We start from the raw sequence: 22,500 nt of genomic DNA, 5'->3' as shown, positions 1-22,500 counted from the left end.
TAGGTCATTGTAAGCGGAGTCCTCTTCTGTAGTATTTCACTGAAATAGTAGACAGAGGCTGGGTTGTCTCTTTCACTCTTTCACATTACGTTCTCAACACAAGTCTTTTTCTGTGTGTCTTTCAAATATCTAACATCATTTGTTTTAAATAAAGTCAGACTTTTATTTCAGTGTGTTATCGTGGACAATTCTCAGAGTGTATGAGAGAACGTCATTTATTTAGTTTGGGAATCTGTTTTTGTCACAAGACTTCATCCAAAATCAAGATAGCAAAGTCTCTGAATCACAGGTGGGTTGTTATAACAGTTTGTCAGATCAGGGGGTGGGGGGGGGTGTCAGTGGTCCTGGATTCATCCCTCTGACTAGACAGCAGGTTTCAATCAATCTGAGGCGTGGGATACAGACAGATCTGTGATCTGGGATGACCCTGGTTGTTTTGGTAGGCCACACCGCTTGTTCCCCTATGACACTCCCTGTTGTTGCACCTGCACTCTCTCTGTCCCTCCCTGACGGTGTCCGATCCCTACACACACTCACCACACCACATCAGAGGCTCACACAGACAGACAGACAGACAGACAGACAGACAGACAGACAGACAGACAGACAGACAGACAGACAGACAGACAGACAGACAGACAGACAGACAGACAGACAGACAGACAGACAGACAGACATCAGACAGACAGACAGACAGACAGACAGACAGACAGACAGACAGACAGACAGACAGACAGACAGACAGACAGACAGACAGACAGACAGACAGACAGACAGACATCCATCCATCCATCCATCCATCCATCCATCCATCCATCCATCCATCCATCCATCCATCCATCCATCCATCCATCCATCCATCCATCCATCCATCCATCCATCCATCCATCCATCCATCCATCCATCCATCCATCCATCCATCCATCCATCCATCCATCCATCCATCCATCCATCCATCCATCCATCCATCCATCCATCCATCCATCCATCCATCCATCCATCCATCCATCCATCCATCCATCCATCCATCCATCCATCCATCCATCCATCCATCCATCCATCCATCCCATGTAGAGTACTGGGGGTCCTAGAAAGACTAGTTAACAGGACCAGTAGAGATCCCATGTAGAGTACTGGGGGTCATAGGGACTAGTTAACAGGACCAGTAGAGATCCCATGTAGAGTACTGGGGGTTCTAGAGAGACTAGTTAACAGGACCAGTAGAGATCCCTTGTAGAGTACTGGGGGTTCTAGAGAGACTAGTTAACAGGACCAGTAGAGATCCCTTGTAGAGTACTGGGGGTTCTAGAGAGACTAGTTAACAGGACCAGTAGAGATCCCATGTAGAGTACTGGGGGTCATAGGGACTAGTTAACAGGACCAGTAGAGATCCCTTGTAGAGTACTGGGGGTTCTAGAGAGACTAGTTAACAGGATGTTAACTGTTTGTCCCAGCTTTAGATCCTGCTGTAGTAGGGAAATCCCAACTGTGTCCCAAATGCTACCCTTCTCCCTATATAGTGCACTACTTTTAACCAGGGTTCATAGGTGGCCTATAGGACTCAGGTCAAAAGTAGGGCACTATATACGCAATAGGGTGACACTTTGGACTCAATTGCAATGTTGTCCAATACTCACAAACTGATCTGCTGTTCTCACTGCCGTCAATAGTCATGATATACAGAAACGACACATGGAAGGGAAATGCATGGTTCTCTTTGAGATCCTTAAATCACAGTCTGAGGATACTAGAGACTCTGCTTTTGGCTGTTTGATTAAACGAGTTGCCGATTCACTTCCTTCTGCAGCAGATTTAATTGTTTGGTTTGGAAATGAAATAGTCAAAAATGGATCGCGCAACAAACATGCTTTTTCAATATATTTTTCTCAAGAACAATATTTTCACAAGTGGATGATAAATATTTGGCCCCAGTCAGAGCGTGGGAGTATGGAGTTTAACGTCAGAGTAAAATCAGGCCTTCTGGACAGATAGCAAACACTCCCAGACCTCGTTCTCACAACCAACAAGAACTGACAGACAGAGGAGAGAGAGAGTAGGTCAGAGAAATGCAGGGACTAACTGTTTATTTTGTTTAACCTTTATCTAACTAGGCAAGTCAGTTAAGAACAAATTCTTATATTCAATGACGACCTAGGAACAGTGGGTTAACTGCCTGTTCAGAGGCAGAACGACAGATTTGTAACTTGTCAGCTCGGGGATTTGAAGTTGCAACCGTCCGGTTACTAGACCAACGCTCTAACCACTAGGCTACGCTGTCTGTAGTAGTTCAGAGATATACAGGGACTAACGGTCTGTAGTAGGTCAGAGATATACCAGATATACAGGGACTAACGGTCTGTAGGAGGTCAGAGATATACAGGGACTAACGGTCTGTAGTAGGTCAGAGATATACCAGATATACAGGGACTAACGGTCTGTAGGAAGTCAGAGATATACAGGGACTAACGGTCTGTAGGAAGTCAGAGATATACAGGGACTAACGGTCTGTAGGAGGTCAGAGATATACAGGGACTAACGGTCTGTAGTAGGTCAGAGATATACCAGATATACAGGGACTAACGGTCTGTAGGAGGTCAGAGATATACAGGGACTAACGGTCTGTAGTAGGTCAGAGATATACCAGATATACAGGGACTAACGGTCTGTAGGAGGTCAGAGATGTACCAGATATACAGGGACTAACGGTCTGTAGTAGGTCAGAGATATACAGGGACTAACAGTCTGTAGGAGGTCAGAGATATACAGGGACTAACGGTCTGTAGGAGGTCAGAGATATACAGGGACTAACGGTCTGTAGGAGGTCTGAGATAAACAGGGACTAATGGTCTGTAGGAGGTCAGAGATATACAGGGACTAACGGTCTGTAGGAGGTCAGAGATATACAGGGACTAACGGTCTGTAGTAGGCCAGAGATATACCAGATATACAGGGACTAACAGTCTGTAGTAGGTCAGAGATATACAGGGACTAACGGTCTGTAGGAGGTCAGAGATATACAGGGACTAACAGTCTGTAGTAGGTCAGAGATATACCAGATATACAGGGACTAACGGTCTGTAGTAGGTCAGAGATATACAGGGACTAACGGTCTGTAGGAGGTCAGATATACAGGGACTAACGGTCTGTAGGAGGTCAGAGATATACCAGATATACAGGGACTAACGGTCTGTAGGAGGTCAGAGATATACAGGGACTAACGGTCTGTAGTAGGTCAGAGATATACCAGATATACAGGGACTAACGGTCTGTAGTAGGTCAGAGATATACAGGGACTAACGGTCTGTAGTAGGTCAGAGATATACAGGGACCAACAGTCTGTAGGAGGTCAGAGATATACAGGGACTAACGGTCTGTAGGAGGTCAGAGATATACCAGATATACAGGGACTAACGGTCTGTAGGAGGTCAGAGATATACAGGGACTAACAGTCTGTAGGAGGTCAGAGATATACCAGATATACAGGGACTAACGGTCTGTAGGAAGTCAGAGATATACAGGGACTAACGGTCTGTAGGAGGTCAGAGATATACAGGGACTAACGGTCTGTAGTAGGTCAGAGATATACCAGATATACAGGGACTAACGGTCTGTAGGAGGTCAGAGATATACCAGATATACAGGGACTAACGGTCTGTAGGAGGTCAGAGATATACAGGGACTAACGGTCTGTAGGAGGTCAGAGATATACAGGGACTAACGGTCTGTAGGAGGTCAGAGATATACAGGGACTAACGGTCTGTAGGAGGTCAGAGATATACAGGGACTAACGGTCTGTAGGAGGTCAGAGATATACAGGGACTAATGGTCTGTAGGAGGTCAGAGATATACAGGGACTAACGGTCTGTAGTAGGTCAGAGATATACCAGATATACAGGGACTAACAGTCTGTAGTAGGTCAGAGATATACAGGGACTAACGGTCTGTAGGAGGTCAGAGATATACAGGGACTAACAGTCTGTAGTAGGTCAGAGATATACCAGATATACAGGGACTAACGGTCTGTAGTAGGTCAGAGATATACAGGGACTAACGGTCTGTAGTAGGTCATAGATATACAGGGACTAACGGTCTGTAGGAGGTCAGAGATATACCAGATATACAGGGACTAACGGTCTGTAGGAGGTCAGAGATATACAGGGACTAACGGTCTGTAGTAGGTCAGAGATATACCAGATATACAGGGACTAACGGTCTGTAGTAGGTCAGAGATATACAGGGACTAACAGTCTGTAGTAGGTCAGAGATATACAGGGACTAACGGTCTGTAGTCGGTCAGAGATATACAGGGACTAACGGTCTGTAGGAGGTCAGAGATATACAGGGACTAACGGTCTGTAGGAGGTCAGAGATATACAGGGACTAATGGTCTGTAGTAGGTCAGAGATATACAGGGACTAACAGTCTGTAGGAGGTCAGAGATATACAGGGACTAACGGTCTGTAGGAGGTCAGAGATATAACAGATATACAGGGACTAACGGTCTGTAGGAGTTCAGAGATATACAGGGACTAACGGTCTGTAGTCGGTCAGAGATATACAGGGACTAACGGTCTGTAGGAGGTCAGAGATATACCAGATATACAGGGACTAACGGTCTGTAGTCGGTCAGAGATATACAGGGACTAACAGTCTGTAGTCGGTCAGAGATATACAGGGACTAACGGTCTGTAGGAGGTCAGAGATATACCAGATATACAGGGACTAACGGTCTGTAGTAGGTCAGAGATATACAGGGACTAACGGTCTGTAGTAGGTCAGAGATATACCAGATATACAGGGACTAACGGTCTGTAGTAGGTCAGAGATATACAGGGACTAACGGTCTGTAGTAGGTCAGAGATATACCAGATATACAGGGACTAACGGTCTGTAGTAGGTCAGAGATATACAGGGACTAACGGTCTGTAGGAGGTCAGAGATATACAGGGACTAACGGTCTGTAGGAGGTCAGAGATATACAGGGACTAACGGTCTGTAGGAGGTCAGAGATATACAGGGACTAACGGTCTGTAGGAGGTCAGAGATATACAGGGACTAACGGTCTGTAGGAGGTCAGAGATATACAGGGACTAACGGTCTGTAGGAGGTCAGAGATATACAGGGACTAACGGTCTGTAGGAGGTCAGAGATATACAGGGACTAACGGTCTGTAGTAGGTCAGAGATATACAGGGACTAACGGTCTGTAGGAGGTCAGAGATATACAGGGACTAACGGTCTGTAGGAGGTCAGAGATATACAGGGACTAACAGTCTGTAGGAGGTCAGAGATATACAGGGACTAACGGTCTGTAGGAGGTCAGAGATATACAGGGACTAACAGTCTGTAGGAGGTCAGAGATATACAGGGACTAACGGTCTGTAGGAGGTCAGAGATATACCAGATATACAGGGACTAACGGTCTGTAGGAGGTCAGAGATATACAGGGACTAACGGTCTGTAGGAGGTCAGAGATATACAGGGACTAACGGTCTGTAGTAGGTCAGAGATATACAGGGACTAACAGTCTGTAGGAGGTCAGAGATATACAGGGACTAACGGTCTGTAGGAGGTCAGAGATATACCAGATATACAGGGACTAACGGTCTGTAGGAGTTCAGAGATATACAGGGACTAACGGTCTGTAGTCGGTCAGAGATATACAGGGACAAACGGTCTGTAGGAGGTCAGAGATATACCAGATATACAGGGACTAACGGTCTGTAGTCGGTCAGAGATATACAGGGACTAACAGTCTGTAGTCGGTCAGAGATATACAGGGACTAACGGTCTGTAGGAGGTCAGAGATATACCAGATATACAGGGACTAACGGTCTGTAGTAGGTCAGAGATATACAGGGACTAACGGTCTGTAGTAGGTCAGAGATATACCAGATATACAGGGACTAACAGTCTGTAGTCGGTCAGAGATATACAGGGACTAACGGTCTGTAGTAGGTCAGAGATAAACCAGATATACAGGGACTAACGGTCTGTAGTAGGTCAGAGATATACAGGGACTAACGGTCTGTAGTAGGTCAGAGATATACCAGATATACAGGGACTAACGGTCTGTAGTAGGTCAGAGATATACAGGGACTAACGGTCTGTAGGAGGTCAGAGATATACAGGGACTAACGGTCTGTAGGAGGTCAGAGATATACAGGGACTAACGGTCTGTAGGAGGTCAGAGATATACAGGGACTAACGGTCTGTAGGAGGTCAGAGATATACAGGGACTAACGGTCTGTAGGAGGTCAGAGATATACAGGGACTAACAGTCTGTAGTAGGTCAGAGATATACAGGGACTAACGGTCTGTAGGAGGTCAGAGATATACAGGGACTAACGGTCTGTAGGAGGTCAGAGATATACAGGGACTAACAGTCTGTAGGAGGTCAGAGATATACAGGGACTAACGGTCTGTAGGAGGTCAGAGATATACAGGGACTAACGGTCTGTAGGAGGTCAGAGATATACAGGGACTAACGGTCTGTAGTCGGTCAGAGATATACCAGACATACAGGGACTAACGGTCTGTAGGAGGTCAGAGATATACAGGGACTAACGGTCTGTAGGAGGTCAGAGATATACAGGGACTAACGGTCTGTAGGAGGTCAGAGATATACAGGGACTAACGGTCTGTAGGAGGTCAGAGATATACAGGGACTAACGGTCTGTAGTCGGTCAGAGATATACAGGGACTAACGGTCTGTAGTAGGTCAGAGATATACCAGATATACAGGGACTAACGGTCTGTAGGAGGTCAGAGATATACAGGGACTAACGGTCTGTAGGCGGTCAGAGATATACAGGGACTAACGGTCTGTAGGAGGTCAGAGATATACCAGATATACAGGGACTAACGGTCTGTAGGAGGTCAGAGATATACAGGGACTAACGGTCTGTAGGAGGTCAGAGATATAAAGGGACTAACGGTATGTAGGAGGTCAGAGATATACAGGGACTAACGGTCTGTAGGAGGTCAGAGATATACAGGGACTAACGGTCTGTAGGAGGTCAGAGATATACAGGGACTAATGGTCTGTAGGAGGTCAGAGATATACAGGGACTAACGGTCTGTAGTAGGTCAGAGATATACCAGATATACAGGGACTAACAGTCTGTAGGAGGTCAGAGATATACAGGGACTAACGGTCTGTAGGAGGTCAGAGATATACAGGGACTAACGGTCTGTAGGAGGTCAGAGATATACAGGGACTAACGGTCTGTAGGAGGTCAGAGATATACAGGGACTAACAGTCTGTAGTAGGTCAGAGATATACCAGATATACAGGGACTAACGGTCTGTAGTAGGTCAGAGATATACAGGGATTAACGGTCTGTAGGAGGTCAGAGATATACAGGGACTAACGGTCTGTAGGAGGTCAGAGATATACAGGGACTAATGGTCTGTAGGAGGTCAGAGATATACAGGGACTAACGGTCTGTAGTAGGTCAGAGATATACCAGATATACAGGGACTAACAGTCTGTAGTAGGTCAGAGATATACAGGGACTAACGGTCTGTAGGAGGTCAGATATACAGGGACTAACAGTCTGTAGTAGGTCAGAGATATACCAGATATACAGGGTCTAACGGTCTGTAGTAGGTCAGAGATATACAGGGACTAACGGTCTGTAGTAGGTCAGAGATATACAGGGACAAACGGTCTGTAGGAGGTCAGAGATATACCAGATATACAGGGACTAACGGTCTGTAGGAGGTCAGAGATATACAGGGACTAACGGTCTGTAGTAGGTCAGAGATATACCAGATATACAGGGACTAACGGTCTGTAGTAGGTCAGAGATATACAGGGACTAACGGTCTGTAGTAGGTCATAGATATACAGGGACTAACAGTCTGTAGGAGGTCAGAGATATACAGGGACTAACGGTCTGTAGTCGGTCAGAGATATACAGGGACTAACGGTCTGTAGGAGGTCAGAGATATACAGGGACTAACGGTCTGTAGGAGGTCAGAGATATACCAGATATACAGGGACTAACGGTCTGTAGGAGTTCAGAGATATACAGGGACTAACGGTCTGTAGTCGGTCAGAGATATACAGGGACTAACGGTCTGTAGGAGGTCAGAGATATACAGGGACTAACGGTCTGTAGTAGGTCAGAGATATACCAGATATACAGGGACTAACGGTCTGTAGTAGGTCAGAGATATACAGGGACTAACGGTCTGTAGTAGGTCAGAGATATACAGGGACTAACAGTCTGTAGTAGGTCAGAGATATACAGGGACTAACGGTCTGTAGTCGGTCAGAGATATACAGGGACTAACGGTCTGTAGGAGGTCAGAGATATACAGGGACTAACGGTCTGTAGGAGGTCAGAGATATACCAGATATACAGGGACTAACGGTCTGTAGGAGTTCAGAGATATACAGGGACTAACGGTCTGTAGTCGGTCAGAGATATACAGGGACTAACGGTCTGTAGGAGGTCAGAGATATACCAGATATACAGGGACTAACGGTCTGTAGTCGGTCAGAGATATACAGGGACTAACAGTCTGTAGTCGGTCAGAGATATACAGGAACTAACGGTCTGTAGGAGGTCAGAGATATACCAGATATACAGGGACTAACGGTCTGTAGTAGGTCAGAGATATACAGGGACTAACGGTCTGTAGTAGGTCAGAGATATACCAGATATACAGGGACTAACAGTCTGTAGTCGGTCAGAGATATACAGGGACTAACGGTCTGTAGTAGGTCAGAGATAAACCAGATATACAGGGACTAACGGTCTGTAGTAGGTCAGAGATATACAGGGACTAACGGTCTGTAGTAGGTCAGAGATATACCAGATATACAGGGACTAACGGTCTGTAGTAGGTCAGAGATATACAGGGACTAACGGTCTGTAGGAGGTCAGAGATATACAGGGACTAACGGTCTGTAGGAGGTCAGAGATATACAGGGACTAACGGTCTGTAGGAGGTCAGAGATATACAGGGACTAACGGTCTGTAGGAGGTCAGAGATATACAGGGACTAACAGTCTGTAGTAGGTCAGAGATATACAGGGACTAACGGTCTGTAGGAGGTCAGAGATATAACAGTCTGGGACTGTAGGAGGTCAGAGGTCTGTAGGAGGTCTGTAGGAGGATATACAGGGACTAACAGTCTGTAGGAGGTCAGAGATATACAGGGACTAACGGTCTGTCGGAGGTCAGAGATATACAGGGACTAACGGTCTGTAGGAGGTCAGAGATATACAGGGACTAACGGTCTGTAGTCGGTCAGAGATATACCAGATATACAGGGACTAACGGTCTGTAGGAGGTCAGAGATATACAGGGACTAACGGTCTGTAGGAGGTCAGAGATATACAGGGACTAACGGTCTGTAGGAGGTCAGAGATATACAGGGACTAACGGTCTGTAGGAGGTCAGAGATATACAGGGACTAACGGTCTGTAGTCGGTCAGAGATATACAGGGACTAACGGTCTGTAGTAGGTCAGAGATATACCAGATATACAGGGACTAATGGTCTGTAGGAGGTCAGAGATATACAGGGACTAACGGTCTGTAGTCGGTCAGAGATATACAGGGACTAACGGTCTGTAGGAGGTCAGAGATATACCAGATATACAGGGACTAACGGTCTGTAGTAGGTTAGAGATATACAGGGACTAACGGTCTGTAGGAGGTCAGAGATATACAGGGACTAACGGTCTGTAGTAGGTCAGAGATATACAGGGACTAACAGTCTGTAGGAGGTCAGAGATATACAGGGACTAACGGTCTGTAGGAGGTCAGAGATATACCAGATATACAGGGACTAACAGTCTGTAGGAGTTCAGAGATATACAGGGACTAACGGTCTGTAGTCGGTCAGAGATATACAGGGACTAACGGTCTGTAGGAGGTCAGAGATATACCAGATATACAGGGACTAACGGTCTGTAGTCGGTCAGAGATATACAGGGACTAACGGTCTGTAGGAGGTCAGAGATAAACCAGATATACAGGGACTAACGGTCTGTAGTAGGTCAGAGATATACAGGGACTAACGGTCTGTAGTAGGTCAGAGATATACCAGATATACAGGGACTAACGGTCTGTAGTAGGTCAGAGATATACAGGGACTAATGGTCTGTAGGAGGTCAGAGATATACAGGGACTAACGGTCTGTAGGAGGTCAGAGATATACAGGGACTAACGGTCTGTAGGAGGTCAGAGATATACAGGGACTAACGGTCTGTAGGAGGTCAGAGATATACAGAGACTAACGGTCTGTAGGAGGTCAGAGATATACAGGGACTAACAGTCTGTAGTAGGTTAGAGATATACAGGGACTAACGGTCTGTAGGAGGTCAGAGATATACAGGGACTAACGGTCTGTAGGAGGTCAGAGATATACAGGGACTAACAGTCTGTAGGAGGCCAGAGATATACAGGGACTAACGGTCTGTAGGAGGTCAGAGATATACAGGGACTAACGGTCTGTAGTCGGTCAGAGATATACAGGGACTAACGGTCTGTAGTCGGTCAGAGATATACCAGATATACAGGGACTAACGGTCTGTAGGAGGTCAGAGATATACAGGGACTAACGGTCTGTAGGAGGTCAGAGATATACAGGGACTAACGGTCTGTAGTAGGTCAGAGATATACCAGATATACAGGGACTAACGGTCTGTAGGAGGTCAGAGATATACAGGGACTAACGGTCTGTAGGAGGTCAGAGATATACAGGGACTAACGGTCTGTAGTAGGTCAGAGATATACCAGATATACAGGGACTAACGGTCTGTAGGAGGTCAGAGATATACAGGGACTAACGGTCTGTAGGAGGTCAGAGATATACAGGGACTAACGGTCTGTAGTCGGTCAGAGATATACAGGGACTAACGGTCTGTAGTAGGTCAGAGATATACCAGATATACAGGGACTAACGGTCTGTAGGAGGTCAGAGATATACAGGGACTAACGGTCTGTAGGCGGTCAGAGATATACAGGGACTAACGGTCTGTAGGAGGTCAGAGATATACCAGATATACAGGGACTAACGGTCTGTAGGAGGTCAGAGATATACAGGGACTAACGGTCTGTAGGAGGTCAGAGATATACAGGGACTAACGGTCTGTAGGAGGTCAGAGATATACAGGGACTAACGGTCTGTAGGAGGTCAGAGATATACAGGGACTAACGGTCTGTAGGAGGTCAGAGATATACATTGACTAACAGTCTGTAGTAGGTCAGAGATATACCAGATATACAGGGACTAACGGTCTGTAGTAGGTCAGAGATATACAGGGACTAACGGTCTGTAGGAGGTCAGAGATATACAGGGACTAACGGTCTGTAGGAGGTCAGAGATATACAGGGACTAATGGTCTGTAGGAGGTCAGAGATATACAGGGACTAACGGTCTGTAGTAGGTCAGAGATATACCAGATATACAGGGACTAACAGTCTGTAGTAGGTCAGAGATATACAGGGACTAACGGTCTGTAGGAGGTCAGATATACAGGGACTAACAGTCTGTAGTAGGTCAGAGATATACCAGATATACAGGGACTAACGGTCTGTAGTAGGTCAGAGATATACCAGATATACAGGGTCTAACGGTCTGTAGTAGGTCAGAGATATACAGGGACTAACGGTCTGTAGTAGGTCAGAGATATACAGGGACAAACGGTCTGTAGGAGGTCAGAGATATACCAGATATACAGGGACTAACGGTCTGTAGGAGGTCAGAGATATACAGGGACTAACGGTCTGTAGTAGGTCAGAGATATACCAGATATACAGGGACTAACGGTCTGTAGTAGGTCAGAGATATACAGGGACTAACGGTCTGTAGTAGGTCAGAGATATACAGGGACTAACAGTCTGTAGTAGGTCAGAGATATACAGGGACTAACGGTCTGTAGTCGGTCAGAGATATACAGGGACTAACGGTCTGTAGGAGGTCAGAGATATACCAGATATACAGGGACTAACGGTCTGTAGTAGGTTAGAGATATACAGGGACTAACGGTCTGTAGGAGGTCAGAGATATACAGGGACTAACGGTCTGTAGTAGGTCAGAGATATACAGGGACTAACAGTCTGTAGGAGGTCAGAGATATACAGGGACTAACGGTCTGTAGGAGGTCAGAGATATACCAGATATACAGGGACTAACGGTCTGTAGGAGTTCAGAGATATACAGGGACTAACGGTCTGTAGTCGGTCAGAGATATACAGGGACTAACAGTCTGTAGGAGGTCAGAGATATACCAGATATACAGGGACTAACGGTCTGTAGTCGGTCAGAGATATACAGGGACTAACGGTCTGTAGGAGGTCAGAGATAAACCAGATATACGGTCTGTAGGAGGTCAGAGGGACTAACGGTCTGTAGTAGGTCAGAGATATACAGGGACTAACGGTCTGTAGTAGGTCAGAGATATACCAGATATACAGGGACTAACGGTCTGTAGTAGGTCAGAGATATACAGGGACTAACGGTCTGTAGTAGGTCAGAGATATACAGGGACTAATGGTCTGTAGGAGGTCAGAGATATACAGGGACTAACGGTCTGTAGGAGGTCAGAGATATACAGGGACTAACGGTCTGTAGGAGGTCAGAGATATACAGGGACTAACGGTCTGTAGGAGGTCAGAGATATACAGAGACTAACGGTCTGTAGGAGGTCAGAGATATACAGGGACTAACAGTCTGTAGTAGGTTAGAGATATACAGGGACTAACGGTCTGTAGGAGGTCAGAGATATACAGGGACTAACAGTCTGTAGGAGGTCAGAGATATACAGGGACTAACGGTCTGTAGGAGGTCAGAGATATACAGGGACTAACGGTCTGTAGTCGGTCAGAGATATACAGGGACTAACGGTCTGTAGTCGGTCAGAGATATACCAGATATACAGGGACTAACGGTCTGTAGGAGGTCAGAGATATACAGGGACTAACGGTCTGTAGGAGGTCAGAGATATACAGGGACTAACGGTCTGTAGTAGGTCAGAGATATACCAGATATACAGGGACTAACAGTCTGTAGGAGGTCAGAGATATACAGGGACTAACAGTCTGTAGGAGGTCAGAGATATACAGGGACTAACGGTCTGTAGGAGGTCAGAGATATACAGGGACTAACGGTCTGTAGTCGGTCAGAGATATACAGGGACTAACGGTCTGTAGTCGGTCAGAGATATACCAGATATACAGGGACTAACGGTCTGTAGGAGGTCAGAGATATACAGGGACTAACGGTCTGTAGGAGGTCAGAGATATACAGGGACTAACGGTCTGTAGTAGGTCAGAGATATACCAGATATACAGGGACTAACAGTCTGTAGGAGGTCAGAGATATACAGGGACTAACGGTCTGTAGTCGGTCAGAGATATACAGGGACTAACGGTCTGTAGTCGGTCAGAGATATACCAGATATACAGGGACTAACGGTCTGTAGTAGGTCAGAGATATACAGGGACTAACGGTCTGTAGGAGGTCAGAGATATACAGGGACTAACATTCTGTAGTAGGTCAGAGATATACAGGGACTAACGGTCTGTAGTAGGTCAGAGATATACAGGGACTAACAGTCTGTAGGAGGTCAGATATACAGGGACTAACGGTCTGTAGGAGGTCAGATATACCAGATATACAGGGACTAACGGTCTGTAGTAGGTCAGAGATATACAGGGACTAACGGTCTGTAGTAGGTCAGAGATATACAGGGACTAACAGTCTGTAGGAGGTCAGAGATATACAGGGACTAACGGTCTGTAGGAGGTCAGAGATATACAGGGACTAACATTCACTTTCCTCAGTCAAAATAATGTATCTGTTTACTCATAATAACCCTCATGTCTCTTCATCCCTCTCAACGTTAGAATGACATTTACATCTTAACACATCTCTGTTGATGTCATCTGTACCCTCGGAAGCGATGTTAGTGACCCTTCGTTCAGTTTATCCTCTTGCACTAACCATACCCTTTGCAGGGTTTCGGGGATCCCTCTGGAGAGTACTGGGCAGGAAATGACCTCATCCATCTGCTGACCAGCTCCCAGGAGTACAGTCTCCAGGTGCAGCTGAAGGATGACGAGGGGAACGAGGCCTACTCCCACTACGATCACTTCTATATAGACGCAGAGGACAAAAACTACAGGTACCAGCGTGCAATGCTCCCATTACGATCATTTCTATATGGACACAGTGGACAAAAACTACAGATACCAGCATGCAATGCACCATCCCACAGCAGGGAAGGCTGAGAGTCAAATCAAATCAAATATTATTTGACACATGCTTCAAAAACCACCTGTGTGGACGAACAGTGAAATGCTGACCTCCCAACAATGCAGAGAGAAAGAAAAGGAAAGTAATAACCAAGGAATAAATACATTTTAACTTGGCTATTTACAACAACAACTTGTACAGTAGGTAGGGGTAAAGGATAGATAATAAACAGTAACAGCAGTATACTGTAGGTAGGGGGTAAAGGATAGATAATAGACAGTAACAGCAGTATACTGTAGGCAGGGGTAAAGGATAGATAATAGACAGTAACAGTAAAGGATAGTATACTGTAGGTAGGGGTAAAGGATAGATAATAGACAGTAAGCAGTATACTGTAGGTATAGGATAGATAATAGACAGTAACAGCAGTATACTGTAGGGGGTAAAGGATAGATAATAGACAGTAACAGCAGTATACTGTAGGTAGGGGTAAAGGATAGATAATAGACAGTAACAGCAGTATACTGTAGGTAGGGGTAAAGGATAGATAACAGACAGTATACTGTAGGTAGGGGTAAAGGATAGATAATAGACAGTATACTGTAGGTAGGGGTAAAGGATAGGTAGTAAAGGATAGATAATAGACAGTAACAGCAGTATACTGTAGGTAGGTAGGGGTAAAGGATAGATAATAGACAGTAACAGCAGCATATGTGATGAGGCAAAAGAGTCAATGCAGGTAGGCTAGGTAGCTATTGGTTAACTAACTATTTATCAGTCTTGTTTATCAGTCTTATGGTTTGGGGGTAGATGCTGTTCAGGTCCTGTTGGTTCCAGACTTGGTGCATCGGTACTGCTTGCTGTGCGGTAGCAGAGAAAACAGTCTATGGTTTGGGGGTAGAAGCTGGTCAGGGTCCTGTTGGTTCCAGACTTGGTGCATCAGTACTGCTTGCTGTGCGGTAGCAGAGAGAACAGTCTCTGGTTTGGGGGTAGAAGCTGGTCAGGGTCCTGTTGGTTCCAGACTTGGTGCATCGGTACTGCTTGCTGTGTGGTAGCAGAGAGAACAGTCTATAACTTGCGGTCGGATTGCGGGTTCATAGGGAACGAAGTCCATATTTCTCACACTTACACTAAGTGAGATTTTATCCTCAATCAGTCTTACTATTGTGTTAAAACTCTTCTGACATGTTAAGCTCTTAGAGCTATGTCTCAATCAGATCCGAATCAGGAAACTAAGTGGAAGTAACCCTGATTCTAGGGAGAGTTTGGTAAATAATTGTGTTTCTGAAAGGCATATATGACTGGAGGTAATTGAATTAACCTGTAACCCTGGCAAATCATCCAGCACTTTAACTGAGTCCTTCCCTTCCTTATCGCCGGGTTGAAAGTAAAAGGACGAAAGAGTAGATCATGTGATCTGTCTAGAAACATTTGATGCAGTGTTTGAAAAAGGCTGGAGGTATTTGACATGGGATATTTGACGTGAGACACAGGGAGGTATTTGACACAGTGATATTCTTTGTGATGAGTAATGACGTTACCTAGACATTTAGATCCAGGATTATCCTTAAATTACCTAAAATCCTACAAAGTTACCTAGACATTTAGATCCAGGATTATCCTTAAATTACCTGAAATCCTACAAAGTTACCTAGACATTTAGATCCAGGATTATCCTTAAATTACCTAAAATCCTACAAAGTTACCTAGACATTTAGATCCAGGATTATCCTTAAATTACCTGAAATCCTACAAAGTTACCTAGACATTTAGATCCAGGATTATCCTTAAATTACCTAAAATCCTACAAAGTTACCTAGACATTTAGATCCAGGACCATCCTTATTAAATGACCTAAAATCCCCAGTGTGTTGGCGCTGTATTCATCCTCCTCTGTGTGTGACAAGCCCCCTGAATGTTGCTGGTGTTGGTGAGCTGTCAGACCTGTTGCCAACCTCTGCTGAGCAGCACTCCATCTCACCTCGTTGTGTATGTGCTAGGTACATTATCATGCTGAGAACACTGGCTCTCCGCTGGTTTTCCTCTCCAGGGTTGGGTTCATTTAGGGACCTCCCCAGCCAGAGGCCTGTGGTGCTAGGCTTTTACCCAGCCAATGCATTCCCTACTCGGCCAAGGCATCCCCTTCTCAAGCTTTCTCTGGCTAATTCATCCCTTTCTCAATCTTTCTCTGGCTAATTCAACCTCTTCTCAAGCTTTCTCTGGCTAATTCAACCTCTTCTCAAGCTTTCTCTAATTCAACCTCTGGCTAATTCAACCTCTTCTCGATCTTTCTCAGGCTAATTCAACCTCTTCTCAAGCTTTCTCTGGCTAATTCACCCCCTTCTCAAGCTTTCTCTGGCCAGTAAAACCTATTCTCTAGCCTTCTCCATACAAGACAACCCCTTATCCATATGCAACCCCTGCTCTGGACCAGTCCGGCCACCCAATTACTCCAACCTCTTCCAACCATCCAACCAAGGAAGGCACCCAACCCTTCCCCCAGTGTTTCCAGGCCAAAGCAACATCTTCTCCAGCCCCCTCTCCCAAATGTTCCCTGTAACTAAGGCAGTCAGACCCATAGCCAGCCCCTCTCCCAAATGTTCCTGTAACTAAGGCAGTCAGACCCATAGCCAGCCCCCTCTCCCAAATGTTCCCTGTAACTAAGGCATTCAGACCCATAACCAGCCCCCTTTACCATCGGTAGCTAAGGCAGTCTCATATCCATAGCCAGCCCCCTCTCCCATCTGTCCCTGTAACTAAGGCAGTCAGACCCATAGCCAGAGGGGAGGAGTCAGGCAGTTAGACCCAGAGGGGAGGAGGAAGAGGAAAGGGAGGAGGAAGAGGAGAGGGAGGAGGGAGGAAGAGGAGGAGAGGAGGAGGAGAGGGAGGAGGAGAGAAGGAGGAGAGGGAGAAGGGAGGAAGAGGAGAGGGAGGAGCAGAGGAGGAGGAGAATGAGGAGTCCTTAGAGGTAGGTGTTTAGTCCCAGGGTCCTTAGCTTAGTGATGAGCTTGGAGGGCACTATGGTGTTGAACGCTGAGCTGTAGTCAATGCACAGCATTCTCATGTAGGTGTTCCTTTTGTCCAGGTGGGAAAGGGCAGTGTGGAGTGCTATAGAGATTGCGTCATCTGTGGATCTGTTGGGGCGGTATGTAAATTGGAGTGGATACAGGGTGTCTGGGATGATGGTGTTGATGTGAGACACAGTGATATTCTTTGTGATGAGTAACGACGTTACCTAGACATTTAGATCCAGGATTATCCTTAAATGACCTAAAATCCTACAAAGTTACCTAGACATTTAGATCCAGGACCATCCTTATTAAATGACCTTAAATCCTCAGTGTGTTGGCGCTGTATTCATCCTCCTCTGTGTGTGACAAGCCCCCTGAATGTTGCTGGTGTTGGTGAGCTGTCAGACCTGTTGCCAACCTCTGCTGAGCAGCACTCCATCTCACCTCGTTGTGTATGTGCTAGGTACATTATCATGCTGAGAACACTGGCTCTCCGCTGGTTTTCCTCTCCAGGGTTGGGTTAATTTAGGGACCTCCCCAGCCAGAGGCCTGTGGTGCTGTAGTCAATGAACAGCATTCTCATGTAGGTGTTCCTTTTGTCCAGGTGGGAAAGGGCAGTGTGGAGTGCAATAGAGATTGCGTCATCTGTGGATTTGTTGGGGCGGTATGTAAATTGAAGTGGATACAGGGTGTCTGGGATGATGGTGTTGATGTGAGCCATGACCAGCCTTTCAAAGCATTTCATGCTACATATGTGAGTGCTACAGGGCAATAGCCGTTTAGGCAGGTTACTTTTGCATTCTTGGACACAGGGATTATGGTGGTTTGCTTGAAACATGTAGGTATTACATACTGGGTCAGGGAGAGGATGAAAATGTCAGTGAAGACCAGCTGGTCAGCGCATGTTCTGAGTACATGTGCTGGTTGACCTGCGGCCTTGTGAATGTTAACCTGTTTAAAGGGCTTACTCACATCAGTGATCACACAGTCATCCGGAATGGCTGGTGCTGTCATCTATGGTTCAGTGTTGCTTGCCTCGGAAGTAAGCATAGAAGGCATTTAGCTCATCTGGTCGGCTCACGTCACTGGGCAGCTCACGGCTGGGTTTCCCTTTTTACACCATGATAGTTTGCAAGCCCTGCCACATCCGTCGAGTGTCAGAACAAGTGTAGTAGGATTCAAATTAGATTTTTGTCCTGTATTGATTCTTTGCCTGTTTGATGGTTCGTCAAAGGGTATAGCAGGATTTATTATAATTGTTCAGATTAGTCTCCTGTTCCTTGAAAGCAGCAGCTCAAGCCTTTAGATCAGTGCGGATGAATCCCAGAACATATTCCAGTCTGTGCTAGCGAAACAGTCCTGTAGCTTAGCAACAATTTCATCGGACCACTTCTGTATTGAGCGTATCACTGGTACTTCCTGTTTGAGATTTTTGATTGTGACGCAGGAATCAGGAGGATAAAGTTATGGTCAGATTTGCCAAATGGAGGATGAGGGAGAGCTTTGTATGAGTCTCTGTGTGTGGAGTAAAGGTAGTCTAAAATCAGCTTCGATCTCCAGCCCATCAGACTGTTAAACAGTCTCCACTAGCCAGCCTCTTCCTTTTCCCATCTCCAGCCCATCAGACTGTTAAACAGTCTCCACTAGCCGGCCTCTTCCTTTTCCCATCTCCAGTCTCCACTAGCCGACCTCTTCCTTTTCCCATCTCCAGTCTCCACTAGCCAGCCTCTTCCTTTTCCCATCTCCAGTCTCCACTAGCCGGCCTCTTCCTTTTCCCATCTCCAGTCTCCACTAGCCGGCCTCTTCCTTTTCCCATCTCCAGTCTCCACTAGCCGGCCTCTTCCTTTTCCCATCTCCAGTCTCCACTAGCTGGCCTCTTCCTTTTCCCATCTCCAGTCTCCACTAGCCAGCCTCTTCCTTTTCCCATCTCCAGTCTCCACTAGCCGGCCTCTTCCTTTTCCCATCTCCAGTCTCCACTAGCCGGCCTCTTCCTTTTCCCATCTCCAGTCTCCACTAGCCGGCCTCTTCCTTTTCCCATCTCCAGTCTCCACTAGCCAGCCTCTTCCTTTTCCCATCTCCAACCCATCAGACTGTTAAACAGTCTCCACTAGCCAGCCTCTTCCTTTTCCCATCTCCAGTCTCCACTAGCCGGCCTCTTCCTTTTCCCATCTCCAGCCCATCAGACTGTTAAACAGTCTCCACTAGCCAGCCTCTTCCTTATCCCATCTCCAGTCTCCACTAGCCAGCCTCTTCCTTTTCCCATCTCCAACCCATCAGATTGTTAAACAGTCTCCACTAGCCAGCCTCTTCCTTTTCCCATCTCCAGTCTCCACTAGCCAGCCTCTTCCTTATCCCATCTCCAGTCTCTACTAGCCGGCCTCTTCCTTTTCCCATCTCCAGTCTCCATTAGCCGGCCTCTTCCTTTTCCCATCTCCAGCCTCCACTAGCCAGCCTCTTCCTTTTCCCATCTCCAGTCTCCATTAGCCAGCCTCTTCCTTTTCCTATCTCCAGCCTCCACTAGCCAGTCTCCACTAGCCAGCCTCTTCCTTTTCCCATCTCCAGTCTCCACTAGCCGGCCTCTTCCTTTTCCCATCTCCAGTCTCTACTAGCCGGCCTCTTCCTTTTCCCATCTCCAACCCATCAGACTGTTAAACAGTCTCCACTAGCCAGCCTCTTCCTTTTCCCATCTCCAGTCTCTACTAGCCGGTCTCTTCCTTTTCCCATCTCCAACCCATCAGACTGTTAAACAGTCTCCACTAGCCAGCCTCTTCCTTTTCCCATCTCCAGTCTCTACTAGCCGGTATCTTCCTTTTCCCAACTCCAGTCTCCACTAGCCAGCCTCTTCCTTTTCCCATCTCCAGTCTCCACTAGCCGGCCTCTTCCTTTTCCCATCTCCAGTCTCCACTAGCCGACCTCTTCCTTTTCCCATCTCCAACCCATCAGACTGTTAAACAGTCTCTACTAGCCGGCCTCTTCCTTTTCCCATCTCCAACCCATCAGACTGTTAAACAGTCTCCACTAGCCAGCCTCTTCCTTTTCCCATCTCCAGTCTCCACTAGCCGGCCTCTTCCTTTTCCCATCTCCAGCCCATCAGACTGTTAAACAGTCTCCACTAGCCAGCCTCTTCCTTATCCCATCTCCAGTCTCCACTAGCCAGCCTCTTCCTTTTCCCATCTCCAACCCATCAGATTGTTAAACAGTCTCCACTAGCCAGCCTCTTCCTTTTCCCATCTCCAGTCTCCACTAGCCAGCCTCTTCCTTATCCCATCTCCAGTCTCTACTAGCCGGCCTCTTCCTTTTCCCATCTCCAGTCTCCATTAGCCGGCCTCTTCCTTTTCCCATCTCCAGCCTCCACTAGCCAGCCTCTTCCTTTTCCCATCTCCAACCCATCAGACTGTTAAACAGTCTCCACTAGCCGGCCTCTTCCTTTTCCCATCTCCAGTCTCCACTAGCCAGCCTCTTCCTTTTCCCATCTCCAACCCATCAGATTGTTAAACAGTCTCCACTAGCCAGCCTCTTCCTTTTCCCATCTCCAGTCTCCACTAGCCAGCCTCTTCCTTATCCCATCTCCAGTCTCCACTAGCCAGCCTCTTCCTTTTCCCATCTCCAACCCATCAGATTGTTAAACAGTCTCCACTAGCCAGCCTCTTCCTTTTCCCATCTCCAGTCTCCATTAGCCGGCCTCTTCCTTTTCCCATCTCCAGCCTCCACTAGCCAGCCTCTTCCTTTTCCCATCTCCAGTCTCCATTAGCCAGCCTCTTCCTTTTCCTATCTCCAGCCTCCACTAGCCAGTCTCCACTAGCCAGCCTCTTCCTTTTCCCATCTCCAGTCTCCACTAGCCGGCCTCTTCCTTTTCCCATCTCCAGTCTCTACTAGCCGGCCTCTTCCTTTTCCCATCTCCAACCCATCAGACTGTTAAACAGTCTCCACTAGCCAGCCTCTTCCTTTTCCCATCTCCAGTCTCTACTAGCCGGTCTCTTCCTTTTCCCATCTCAACCCATCAGACTGTTAAACAGTCTCCACTAGCCAGCCTCTTCCTTTTCCCATCTCCAGTCTCTACTAGCCGGTCTCTTCCTTTTCCCAACTCCAGTCTCCACTAGCCAGCCTCTTCCTTTTCCCATCTCCAGTCTCCACTAGCCGGCCTCTTCCTTTTCCCATCTCCAGTCTCCACTAGCCAGCCTCTTCCTTTTCCCATCTCCAGTCTCCACTAGCCGACCTCTTCCTTTTCCCATCTCCAACCCATCAGACTGTTAAACAGTCTCTACTAGCCGGCCTCTTCCTTTTCCCATCTCCAACCCATCAGACTGTTAAACAGTCTCCACTAGCCAGCCTCTTCCTTTTCCCATCTCCAGTCTCCACTAGCCAGCCTCTTCCTTTTCCCATCTCCAACCCATCAGACTGTTAAACAGTCTCCACTAGCCAGCCTCTTCCTTTTCCCATCTCCAGTCTCCACTAGCCGGCCTCTTCCTTTTCCCATCTCCAGTCTCCACTAGCCGGCCTCTTCCTTTTCCCATCTCCAGTCTCCACTAGCCAGCCTCTTCCTTTTCCCATCTCCAGTCTCCACTAGCCGGCCTCTTCCTTTTCCCATCTCCAGTCTCTACTAGCCGGCCTCTTCCTTTTCCCATCTCCAACCCATCAGACTGTTAAACAGTCTCCACTAGCCAGCCTCTTCCTTTTCCCATCTCCAGTCTCTACTAGCCGGTCTCTTCCTTTTCCCATCTCCAACCCATCAGACTGTTAAACAGTCTCCACTAGCCAGCCTCTTCCTTTTCCCATCTCCAGTCTCTACTAGCCGGTATCTTCCTTTTCCCAACTCCAGTCTCCACTAGCCAGCCTTCTTTCATCTCCAGTCTTTCCCTTTTCCCATCTCCAGTCTCCACTAGCCGGCCTCTTCCTTTTCCCATCTCCAGTCTCCACTAGCCAGCCTCTTCCTTTTCCCATCTCCAACCCATCAGATTGTTCCATCTCCAGTCTCCACTAGCCAGCCTCTTCCTTTTCCCATCTCCAGTCTCCACTAGCCAGCCTCTTCCTTTTCCCATCTCCAGTCTCTACTAGCCGGCCTCTTCCTTTTCCCATCTCCAGTCTCCACTAGCCGGCCTCTTCCTTTTCCCATCTCCAGTCTCCACTAGCCAGCCTCTTCCTTTTCCCATCTCCAACCCATCAGACTGTTAAACAGTCTCCACTAGCCCATCTCCAGTCTTCCTTTTTCCCATCTCCAGTCTCCACTAGCCAGCCTCTTCCTTTTCCCATCTCCAACCCATCAGATTGTTA

At 46.9% G+C, this 22,500-nt stretch overlaps 1 protein-coding gene across 1 annotated transcript in view; it reads left to right on the top strand.

Annotated features, from left to right (window-relative positions):
- Positions 1-22,500, top strand: part of angpt2b (angiopoietin 2b) — a 71,540-nt gene that overhangs the window by 36,963 nt on the left and 12,077 nt on the right. The window contains 1 exon segment of the mRNA XM_042310464.1: positions 13,981-14,147. Coding sequence (XP_042166398.1) covers positions 13,981-14,147 — 167 coding nt within the window.

Source organism: Oncorhynchus tshawytscha, linkage group LG31, assembly GCF_018296145.1.
Source record: "Oncorhynchus tshawytscha isolate Ot180627B linkage group LG31, Otsh_v2.0, whole genome shotgun sequence".
NCBI classification, from domain to species: domain Eukaryota; kingdom Metazoa; phylum Chordata; class Actinopteri; order Salmoniformes; family Salmonidae; genus Oncorhynchus; species Oncorhynchus tshawytscha.
Note: the sequence above shows the minus strand (reverse complement) of the source record. Positions and strands in the feature narration are given on the sequence as shown.